Raw genomic sequence first — 10562 nt, forward strand, 5'->3', positions numbered from 1 at the left:
TGGTTTGGAGAGTGAGGGCTGGGGGACACTCAGACACTGTCAGAAGTCCTCTGTTCTCATGAGGGATGTTCCTGCAGCTCTCAGCTTATGGCCCCCACCACTGCTCCCCATCTGACCTCCCATGGCCAGCATCCCCTGGCTGATGGCCTCCAGCAGCTGTCCTCTGGCCAGTGTCCCTTGGCTGGTGTCCCATGATGATGGCCACTGGCCAGTGTCATCCAAACGCTGTCCTCTGACCAATGTCCCCCAGCTCCTGTCCCCTGCCCCAGTGGTTCCTGGCTGATGTCCCCCAGCCCCTGTCCCTCGGTGGGGGCCATGCCCATGCCTGGCTCTGCAGGTGCTGGGGGCTACCTGCGACAATTAATTTTGTTTCACACAAATTTGCATATGCAAATGCTGCCAGAGGTGCTCACCACTTCCTGAGCCACTCCTGAGCCACCCACGACGGCCGGTGTCACGGAGGAGCCACAGGTCCTTTTGCTGTCCCCAGCTTCAGAAGTGGCTCTGAGTGAAGCAAAGCAAAGGGTGGGTGGAGCAGGGAGGGGCTGGGGCAGGGCGGGGCACACGTTTGGCACAGGGGCACCGAGGACCAGGAGAGACACAGCAAAGCCCATGGACCCCCAAGGCCTCTTCAAGGGGGGGACACACCCTCCCATGTCCTGCACCCCCACCTCTCCTGCATGCCCCCGTGCCCTGCACCCCCCCCCCCCCCCCCCCCCGTGCCCTGCACCACCCATGGGGGTTCTTTTCCCCTCCCCGGAGGCACAGAGCCAGGCTCATGCCGTGGCCAGCCCAGGCTCACCCCATGCCCCTCACTGCCCTCCAGAGGAGCCGGTCTGGGGGCCACCTTGGGGTGCTGGACCCCAAATCCCTACAGTCGTCGTCCTCCCAGGGTTCTGGGGGGTGCGGAGCTCTGGCACCCATCGAGAAGGTGCCCGCGAGTGTCCCTGAGAGGGCACCGGGGGCCTCGGAAGCTTGGGGGTCCCGGTGGGACCGGGAGGGTCCTGCTCGGTGAGTGATAGGAATTCCCGCTCCCATTCCGGTACCAGGAGAGCTCGGCCGTAGGCACCCAGTCGGGCAGCGTCGGCGGGGTCGGAGCGGGTCCGGTAGTGGGGGGCGGGGCCTTACCGGAGCGTGGCGGGGGTTTACCGGGAGGGGCAGGGCGGGGCGGCGGAGTGCAGCCGCGCTGAGCACAGCGACGGGAGCAGCCTCGCTTCCGCGGCCGGGACGCGCCTCGGGACGGCGGCGAAGGTAAGAGCGGAGCCGCGCCGGGCGAGGAGCCCCGAGAGTGGCGGGGCCGGACGGGAGGAGCTCCGGTGCCTGTCCCGGCGAGCTCGGTCGGCCCGTTCCTGCCCCGGGACAGCCGCTGCTGCCTCGGCCGGTCTCTGCCGGCCCGGTTTGGCCTCAGCCCGACCCTTCTTGGTGCGGCGGCTCCCGGGTATCCCGGGGACGTGATGCCGTGGGGGTCCCGAGAGTGCAGGGTGCAGTCCCGGGGAGGTCATCGCTGGCGGTGGCGTTGCTGGGGCTGTCGGGCACCTGCCGCCACCACCTGCTTTGGCAGCGGAGGGCAGAGCAGGGGCAGTGGGACAGGGCAGAGAAGGGAGGGGACAGTGAAGGGAGGGGGACGCAGGCAGCCACGCTCCTGCGGGACAATGCTCTCCAGAGTGGGGTGCCCCAGGAACGGCTCCTCCCGACTGTGCTCTCGGTGCCTGACTCTGAGCCTGGAGCATTGGGAAGGACAAACTGCCCAGGGCTGCTCCTGCTCTGCTCTGGGGACCGGCACCAGCCCAGGCTTTGGCATGAGTGACTGCAGGGTGGCTGGGAGGTCACAGTGATGTCCCTCAAGGGCCAAGTGGGTGCAGCTGGTGTCTGGCTGCTCACCCAGCGAGGACAGTGGTGCTGTGCCCATCGTGGGGCCTCAGCCCTGAGCTTCCTCCTTTGCTGTCACCACCTCCACCTTCTCCTTTCTTTGTGCTGAGGTCTCCCTCGGACATGGGAAGTGCCTTTGAGGGGGGGTTTCCCTGCACCCACTGCTTCCCACAGCTCATTTTCCTGCTGATGTTTCTCGAGGAGCTGGAAGAAGTTAAGCATTTGCATTTGCCCTGTGCCCACAGCTGCTCCTGGCAGCTCCATCCTGGCACAGAGCAGCTGGGGAAGCTGGTGACATGGTGGAGGGCAGTGACCCATGGGTGCTGGGTGGGGAATCCTGAGCTTCCAGGGAGCCCCTCAGGGATGGGGCTCCCACTGAGCTGAGCTGCTCTGCCCCACCATGGTGCTCAGTGCCCACATTCCCACCTGGGAAAGGCCTTTTGGGGGCAGCTGTTGCCACCTACCCAAAATTTGCCTCCTGTGACTTCTTTCTCTGCACCAGGAGCTCTTTCCCTCTCCATTCTGCACCTTGCTGGGCACCCTGGTGCCCTACAGCTGCCACTCACTTTGTGCTAGTGCTGAGCCGGGCAGGAGCTTCTGGGAGTGGGACTGGAGTGGGGCTAGGGCGGGACTGGAGTGGGGCTTTCACCTCTGTTGCAACAGCCTCAACTTCCCCTCCTGTGGCTGCAGGATGGGTTGCATGAAGTCGAAGGAAACTGCTGTCCAGGAGAAGGTGATAAAAACTGACCCTGACCCCAACCTCCCACAGGGCCACTACGTGAGGGACCCCACAGCCCCCAACAGCAGGGTGAGTGGGAGCTGCCAGATGAGCTGGGGGCCCCTGGGCCACCGTGGGGCTGAGACACCCCCACGGGGTACAAGTCTCTGCTGCCCACGACGTCACTCTCTGCTTTCTGTCCTGCTGTTCCAGAACAATAATGTCCCCAGAGTGGCTGTGTCCCCACCTGAGGATGGTAGGTACAACGTGGGGGCTGCCAGTGAGTGCACAAGGTGGGGGTGTGCAGGGGGAGCACTGCTGGGTCCTACCCAACCCCAGCCCATGCTGCCAGTCCGGCAGGGTGTGACCTCTGGGCTTCCTCGGAGGCCAGGCAGGGCCGTGGCGTGATGGAGACCCTGAGCGCTGCAGGAGTGCTGGCCCACGTCCTGCCCGCCTGTGGCAGAGGTGGGCACCCCGGTGTGGAGAGCCCTCTGCCTGCAGGCCCGGCGGGCACGGTGGTGCTGGCACTCTATGACTACGAGGCGAGGCACGCTGGGGACCTGAGCTTCCGCAAAGGGGAGCGGCTGAAGGTGCTGGAGGAGTAAGTGCTGCCAGCCTGGGGGCTCCTGGAGCCTCGCCTGAGCCTGCTGGGGGTTTTGTCTGGAACTTGCCCCAGGAGGAGCCAGCAGTGCCCAGCAGCAGGTGCCAGAGGCTGACCCAGTGCCACCTCTGTCACAGGTCAGGGGAGTGGTGGCAGGCGCGGTCGCTGGCGACAGGCTGTGAAGGTTTCATCCCCAGCAACTACGTTGCCCGAGCTGACTCGCTGGAGACGGAGGAGTGAGTCCCTCCCTGGGTGGCACATCCCAGCCCCCTGGGGTGGCCCAGCCGTGCCTGCCCCGTGCCCTGCCCCGGCGGATGCCCCACGCCGGCAGCGTTCGTTGGCTCTTTGCTTGTGCCGCAGGTGGTTTTTCAGGAGCACCAGCAGGAAGGACGCCGAGCGGCAGCTGCTCGGCCCCGGCAACGCCGTGGGCTCCTTCCTGATCCGGGACAGTGAGACAACCAAAGGTCTGCAGGGCGCCTGGGCCGCGGGGTGGGCAGCAGCTGCCCCACGCTCACCTGGCAGCGCAGCTCAGGAGATGCCTCCCCAGCCGAGGCCTCCTGCTTTGCTGCGGGGCAGGCACTGGAGGTCCCCCACGAGTGTCCCCGCAGCAGCCCGCGGTGCCGCCGCACGCTCCCGGCAGGGGCCGGGATGTGCCCCTTTGAGGCTGCTTTTGGTGCTTGGGGGTGGGGGCAGCGCTGGTGGGTGGGGGCTCCAGGGGTGGCTCTGCCGGGTGGTGGCTCTGCAGCCGGCTGGGCACAGCGGGGACATGCCCCCGGTGCGGGGGCTGGCAGCTGACCCCTCGGTGGGCAGGCTGCTACTCGCTGTCGGTGCGGGACGGGGACTACGGGCAGGGAGGCTCCGTGAAGCACTACAGGATCCGGGCGCTGGACAGCGGCGGCTTCTACATCTCCTCACGCTGCAGCTTCCAGACGCTGCAGGAGCTGGTCCAGCACTACAAGGGTAAGCCCCGGGGTGCCCCCCCAGCCCTCCCATCCTGAGCAGAGCAGCTGGGGGCATGCAGAGGCCAAGGGGCTCCTGCCTGTCGCTGCTGTGAAGTGCAGCGACTCCAGCACGTCCCCACGGCATGCTGGAGGTGTCAGTGTCCCCAGATGCCCCCGGTGCCCAGGACACCCCCTCCCCGGGCGAGCTGGTGCCCTGGCATGCCCCATGGCCGCGGAGGCTGCCGTGGGCTGTGCTCTGAAGCGCAGAAGGTGGGAGAGGCTGGCTGAGGGCTGCCGTGTTGCCCGCAGGGCAGAGTGATGGACTGTGCCAGAGGCTCACCCAGCCCTGCTGCGTGCCCAGACCACAGCAGCCCTGGGAGAAAGACGCCTGGGAGATCCCCCGGGAATCGCTGAGGCTGGAGAGGAAGCTGGGAGCTGGGCAGTTCGGAGAAGTGTGGATGGGTGAGAGGGAAGGGAGCGCAGCTGGGAGGAAGGTGAAGGAGGAAGGGTGAGGGCCGGGAGGGGAGGTGGAGGAAGTGGCCTGTGGGAGAGGAGCACAGGGAAGGATTCAAAAGCTTGGAGATGTGGTGCTGAGGGCCATGGTTTAGTGGTGCCCTGGCAGTGCTGGCTCGGACTCCATGAGGTGGAGGTGACTCTGGCCTTAATGTCAGCGCTGCTGAGGGCTGGGCTTGGTCTCCAGCTCTCAGGCAACAGCTCCATCTGCAGCCCTGGGTGCTCCAGCTCCAGAGCCCGGTGCCGCCAGCGCCTGGGCACTGGACAGGCTGCCGATGCTCTGCGCTGCCTCCCCCACAGCTACCTACAACAAGCACACCAAGGTGGCAGTGAAGACGATGAAGCCTGGCAGCATGTCCGTGGCTGCCTTCCTGGAGGAGGCAAACCTGATGAAGCTGCTGCAGCACGACAAGCTGGTGAGGCTGCACGCGGTGGTCACCAAGGAGGAGCCCATCTACATCATCACCGAGTTCATGGAGAAAGGTGCCGCTGCTGCTGCTGCTGCTGCTGCTGCTGCTGCTGCTGCTGCTGGGCAAGGACAGCTGGTGGCACCCGGGTGCCCGGGGGACGAGGCAGCATCAGCTCCTCCTGCAGCCCTGGGCTCAGATGTGGGCTCTGCGTCTGCCACTGGGATGCTGGCAGCTGGGTTGGCTCCTGCCACTTAGGCAGGGTGCTGGGGACAGGCAGCAGAGATCCCACAGCAGCCCCTCTCTGCCCATGAGCGGGGGTGGGTGTGGGGTGTCAAGGGTGTTTCATCCCTCCTGGGTGATGTTCAGCTCCCCAGGAGCCTGTGCCAGCCCGCGGGTGGGCACAGGCTCAGCCCTGGCACCGTTCCTTGCCCACAGGGAGTTTGCTGGATTTCCTCAAGAGCAGTGAAGGGAGCAAGCAGCCACTCCCGAGGCTGATCGACTTCTCTGCCCAGGTGAGGAAGGACCCTGCCTCCCCCAGCTGCCCCTTGACCCCAGGAAGGGTGAGTGAGGGGATTGAGTAGCCCAGGAACTAACCTGGGAGTGCCAGTCAGGAGCCTGGTTTGAACTAGGAGTGATGGAGAGGCTGGGAAGGAGCCAGGCTCCCTGTGGCATTGTCCTTGTGCCTGCTCACCAGCCCGTCCCACACAGCACCATGTGGAAGGAGAAGTGGTGGCTTCCTCATCTGCCTCTTATCAGTGGCATGCAGCCTGCTGGGCTGTGCCCAGGCAGTGCCCTGCTGGAGCTGCAGAGAGCCTGGGGAGGGGCATGGGGGGGTTAGCCAGGCTGGGAACTCTGTGCCCTGCAAGGGTCACCATGGTTCTGTCCCAGAGCTGCAGCCCCTGGTGCCACTGTGCTTCGTGGGGGTCAGTGGCTCAGGTCAGAGCTTGTGCTTGCTGCTCACGTTTGCAGTCCCTTCTCCAGGGCATGCCTGTGGTGGTCCTGAGCATCAAAGCTGCTGAGGGGCCTGGAGCAGCTCTGTGAGGAGCAAAGGCTGAGAGCCCTGGGGCTGAGAGCCTGCAGAAGAGCAGCCCCAGAGGGGAGCTGAGCAATGCTCAGCAAGAGCTGAAGGAGCTGTGAGGGGCAAGAGAATGGGGCCAGGCTCTTGTCAGTGGTGCCCAGGGACAGGCCAAGGGGCAGAGGGCACAAACTGGGAGCCAGGAGGTTCCCTGAGGAGAATCTTGTTTGGTGTGAGGGTGCAGAGCCCTGGAGCAGGCTGCCCAGAGAGGCTGTGGAGTCTCCTTGTGTGCAGAGCTTCCAAGCCCAGCTGGGCAGTGTGCTGCTGGGCAGGCTGCTGGGGGTGCCCTGCTGGAGCAGGGCATGGGACTGGCTGATCCCCAGAGGTCCCTTCCAACCCCACTCTGCTGAGATTTGGGGATCCTCTGGCCCGTGTGGCCCACCAGAGCCCAGGGCTCCCTGGGGAGCAGCCAAGGCAAAGCAAACCAATTTCTCATGCTGCTGCTGCTGTGACAGGTCCCTGCAGACAGCACCTCCCGTGTGACACAGCCTCATCTGCAAACGCTGCTGAAGCCCCCAGAACCCCTCACAGCCACCTGGCACCAGCTGTGGCACCCCTGGGTGGCAGAACCCCTCCAAAGCTCTGAGCCTCGAGGGCCTAACAGGGAACCTGCAGCACTGCTTTGTGACATCTGGTGGGAGGTTTTGCTGGGCAGTTCCTAGGTGTGAGCCTGGCAGCTGGTGGTGCCCCACAGCAATGCCCATGGCAGGGTTCCTGAAGGTCATCTCCCTGCTAAAGAGCTGGCATGGGGTTGGTGGTGAAGCAGCTGGAGACACAGGGGGACCCGAAGGAGCTGGGCTTGGTTAGTCTGGAGGAGGCTGAGAGGAGGCCTCATTGCTCTCTACAGGTCCTGAAAGGATGCTGCAGCCAGGTGGGGGTGGGGGCTCTGATCCCTACTCTCAGGTGACAGAAGGAGAGCAAATGGCCTGAAATTGTGGCTCAGGGGAGGATGAGGTTGGAGATGAGGAAAAATTTCTTTGCTGCAAAAGTGGTCAGGGATTGGCACAGGCTGCCCGGGGAGGTGGTGGAGTGCCCATCCCTAGAGGTGTGCAAGAAAGGTGTGCCCATGGCACTTGGGGCCATGGTTGGGTGGCCACGGTGGTGCTGGGTTGCTGCTTGGCCTGGGTGCTCTCAGAGGCCTTCTCCAACCCAAACAACTCTGTGATTGTCAGGAGTGGATGTGAGCCAAGCAGAGTGTGCTGAGGCACAGCTTAGCTTCAGGTGTGCAGCCACTGCCTTGCCCCTGCTGCTTCTACACTGTCCCCAGATACTGGCCAAGCCCAGGGTCCCTTTGAGCCAAGCTCGGTAGGGAGCAGTTCAGAGAGATCTGTGAGCAGCAGGAAACCCAGGATGGAGCCCAGCCCCTGGGGGGTTAGCCCAGGCCACTTGCTGCTTGCTCCAGCTGTGCTGAGGCTGCTCTCACACACACACCATCTGCTCCCTGCGAGCTGCCTCCTGCTCACCCCCTGCCTGGGCTGCGAGGGGCTGCAACCTGCTCCCTGCATCCCTCCTGCCTCGGCTGCGAGGGGCTGCAACCTGCTCCCTGCATCCCTCCTGCCCGGGCTGTGAGGGGCTGCTCTCTGCCCCCTGCATCCCTCCTGCCTGGGCTGTGAGGGGCTGCTCTCTGCCCCCTGCATCCCTCCTGCCTGGGCTGTGAGGGGCTGCTCTCTGCCCCCTGCATCCCTCCTGCCTGAGCTGTGAGGGGCTGCTCTCTGCCCCCTGCATCCCTCCTGCCTGGGCTGCGAGGGGCTGCTCTCTGCCCCCTGCATCCCTCCTGCCTGGGCTGCGAGGGGCTGCTCTCTGCTCCCTGCTCCCTGCATCCCTCCTGCCTCGGCTGTGAGGGGCTGCTCTCTGCCCCCTGCATCCCTCCTGCCTGGGCTGCGAGGGGCTGCTCTCTGCCCCCTGCATCCCTCCTGCCTGGGCTGCGAGGGGCTGCTCTCTGCTCCCTGCTCCCTGCATCCCTCCTGCCTCGGCTGTGAGGGGCTGCTCTCTGCCCCCTGCATCCCTCCTGCCTGGGCTGCAAGGGGCTGCAAACTGCAACCCTCCTGCCTCGGCTCCAAGGAGCTGCTGGCATCCAGTTTGTGCCCATTGTCCCTTGTCCTGGCACTGAGCACCACTGACAAGAGTCTGGCCCCAGCCTCTTGCCCCCTACAGCTCCTTATCTCTTGCTAAGCACTGAGCAGATCTCCTCTGGGGCTGCTCTTCTCCAGGCTCAACAGTCCCGGGGCTCTCAGCCTTTGTCCCTCAGACAGATATTGCAGTCCCTTCATCATCCTCATCGCCTCCACTGGACTCTCTCCAGTAGTCCCTTGTCCCTCTTGAGCCCAGAACTGGACACAGCAGTCTAGACTGTACTCGATGAGGGCAGAGCAGAGGGGGGGGAGCTGCCTCGTTGGCAAGGCTCCCTGCAGGCCTGCCTCTGCCCTCCGTGCAGGTTGCAGAAGGAATGGCTTTTCTCGAGAAGAGGAACTACATCCACAGAGACCTGAGGGCTGCCAACATCCTGGTGGCAGCAACCCTGGTCTGCAAGGTGGCAGACTTTGGACTGGCTCGACTCATTGAGGACGACGAGTACACGGCCCGGGAAGGTGGGAGGCTGCTTGGGGGGGGGGATGGAGAGGGGCATCTGGATGCTTTCTGGGATGGTGAAAGGTTGTGGGGACCCCTTAGAGCCACTTCTCAACGTGTGAGTGTGATGGCAGTGACGTGGGAACAGGCAGATGAGGGAAGCTGCCCTCATTCGCATCACTTCAGGTCTTCCTCTTCTGTTTGCTCGTTTCTTGTTCCCTGACACACACCACCCACAGCTCAGCTGGTGGCTTGGAGCTCTCATTTCTCATCACATCTCCTCGTCCAGGGGCCAAATTTCCCATTAAATGGACAGCACCAGAAGCCATCAACTATGGATCATTCACTATCAAATCAGATGTCTGGTCCTTTGGGATCCTCCTGACCGAGATCATCACCTATGGACGCATCCCATACCCAGGTAAAGAGGTGAAATGCCTCCTCTGACCTGGCTCCAAAGGGCATCTTCCACCTTCCAGGCCAAGGCATCTTCTTTGGAGGTCACTTCCAACCCAAACCATTCTATTTCCCTGACCAGGAGCAGCCTTCCAGAAGTGGGCTAGAGAAGGGCTGAGGAGGGTCTTGTAATGACAGGAGGAGGAGGAATGGGTTTAAAGTGGCAGAGGGGAGACTGAAAGTGGATGTCAGGAGTTCTTTGCAGTGAGGGTGGTGAGATGCTGGCACAGGTTGCCCAGGGAGGTTGTGGAGCACAGAGAGTGAGGGTGGTGAGACACTGGCACAGGTTGCCCAGGGAGGTTGTGGAGCACAGAAGCACAGAATGTGATCAAAGATCACATTCTGTGCTTCTGTGCTCCACAACCTCCCTGGAGGTGTTCAGGACCAGGTGGGATGAAGCCTGTTCCAGTGGCAGGTGTCCCTGCCTATGGCACAGGGAGGTTGGGACTGGCTGAGCTTTGAGCTCCCTTCCAACCTAACCCGTTCTATGATTCCCACCTCCTCTTCACTGTCCTTCTTCTCTCCAGTGACCTGACCTGGAGGGTGGCTTAGGTTGGGGGTGGCTGTGTGTGTGCTTTGCCTTTAAATACACCAAGGCTAACCCAGGGAATGTTCCCTGTCCTGCCCGGCTGCTCCAGGGATGTCGAGCGCGGAGGTGATCAAGGCGCTGGAGCGTGGGTACCGCATGCCCCGCACGGAGAGCTGCCCCGAGGAGCTCTATGGCATCATGCTGAGCTGCTGGAAAGCCAAACCAGAGGAACGTCCTACTTTTGAGTCCACTCAGAGCATTCTGGAGGACTTCTTCACCGCTACAGAGAGCCAGTACCAGCAGCAGCTGTAAGGCAGGGAGCTCGGTGAAGCCAGCGGGCGCCTCGCTGGGCATCCTGCTCTTCCCCGTCCTGCTCAGCCTTCCTCTGCCAGCCTGGCCCAAAACTGCAGCACTTCTGGTGCTGCCAGGCTGGAAGCAGGAGCAGGAGGAAGCCATGCTCAGACCAACCCCTTCTGGAGTTGCTGCACGGAGGGAATCATAGAATCAACCTGGTTGGAAGAGAGCTCCAAGCTCATCCAGCCCAACCTGGCACCCAGCCCTGCCCAACCAACCAGACCATGGCACTAAGTGCCCCAGCCAGGCTTGGCTTCAACACCTCCCTGGGCAGCCCATTCCAATGCCAATCACTCTCTGTGCAAAACTTTCTCCTAACATCCAGCCTCAACCTGCCCTGGCACAGCTTGAGGCTGTGTCCCCTTCTTCTGTCCCTGGCTGCCTGGCAGCAGAGCCCAACCCCACCTGGCTACAGCCTCCCTGCAGGCAGCTGCAGGCAGCAATGAGCTCTGCCCTGAGCCTCCTCTGCTGCAGGCTGCACCCCCCCAGCTCCCTCAGCCTCTCCTCACAGGGCTCTGCTCCAGGCCC

At 63.5% G+C, this 10562-nt stretch overlaps 1 protein-coding gene across 2 annotated transcripts; it reads left to right on the forward strand.

The window, feature by feature from the left end:
- Positions 1 to 1194: 1194 nt before the first annotated feature.
- On the forward strand, positions 1195 to 10298 carry HCK (HCK proto-oncogene, Src family tyrosine kinase). 2 transcript variants are annotated; one of them, XM_064167714.1, is made up of 13 exons: positions 1195 to 1251; positions 2560 to 2677; positions 2801 to 2843; positions 3089 to 3188; positions 3326 to 3424; positions 3549 to 3652; positions 3999 to 4148; positions 4439 to 4591; positions 4943 to 5125; positions 5488 to 5564; positions 8562 to 8715; positions 8985 to 9116; positions 9790 to 10298. In XM_064167714.1, exons 2-13 carry the CDS (start codon positions 2561 to 2563, stop codon positions 9990 to 9992), a joined length of 1515 nt encoding a protein of 504 aa, XP_064023784.1. In that variant the 5' UTR covers positions 1195 to 1251; position 2560; the 3' UTR covers positions 9993 to 10298. The 2 variants fall into 2 exon arrangements, with proteins under 2 accessions (XP_064023784.1, XP_064023785.1); XM_064167715.1 differs by lacking the exon at positions 1195 to 1251 and adding an exon at positions 1329 to 1438.
- The last annotated feature ends 264 nt before the right edge of the window (positions 10299 to 10562 follow it).

The sequence above is a fragment of the Pogoniulus pusillus genome, chromosome 29 (assembly GCF_015220805.1).
Source record: "Pogoniulus pusillus isolate bPogPus1 chromosome 29, bPogPus1.pri, whole genome shotgun sequence".
Taxonomy (NCBI): domain Eukaryota; kingdom Metazoa; phylum Chordata; class Aves; order Piciformes; family Lybiidae; genus Pogoniulus; species Pogoniulus pusillus.

Coding starts and splice junctions, on each gene's coding strand:
- HCK (XM_064167714.1), top strand. CDS start 2,561: ATGGGTTGCATGAAGTCGAAGGAAACTGCTGTCCAGGAGAAGGTGATA. Junction 3,425..3,548: donor GACTCGCTGGAGACGGAGGA/GTGAGTCCCTCC, acceptor CTTGTGCCGCAG/GTGGTTTTTCAGGAGCACCA. Junction 9,117..9,789: donor TGGACGCATCCCATACCCAG/GTAAAGAGGTGA, acceptor CGGCTGCTCCAG/GGATGTCGAGCGCGGAGGTG.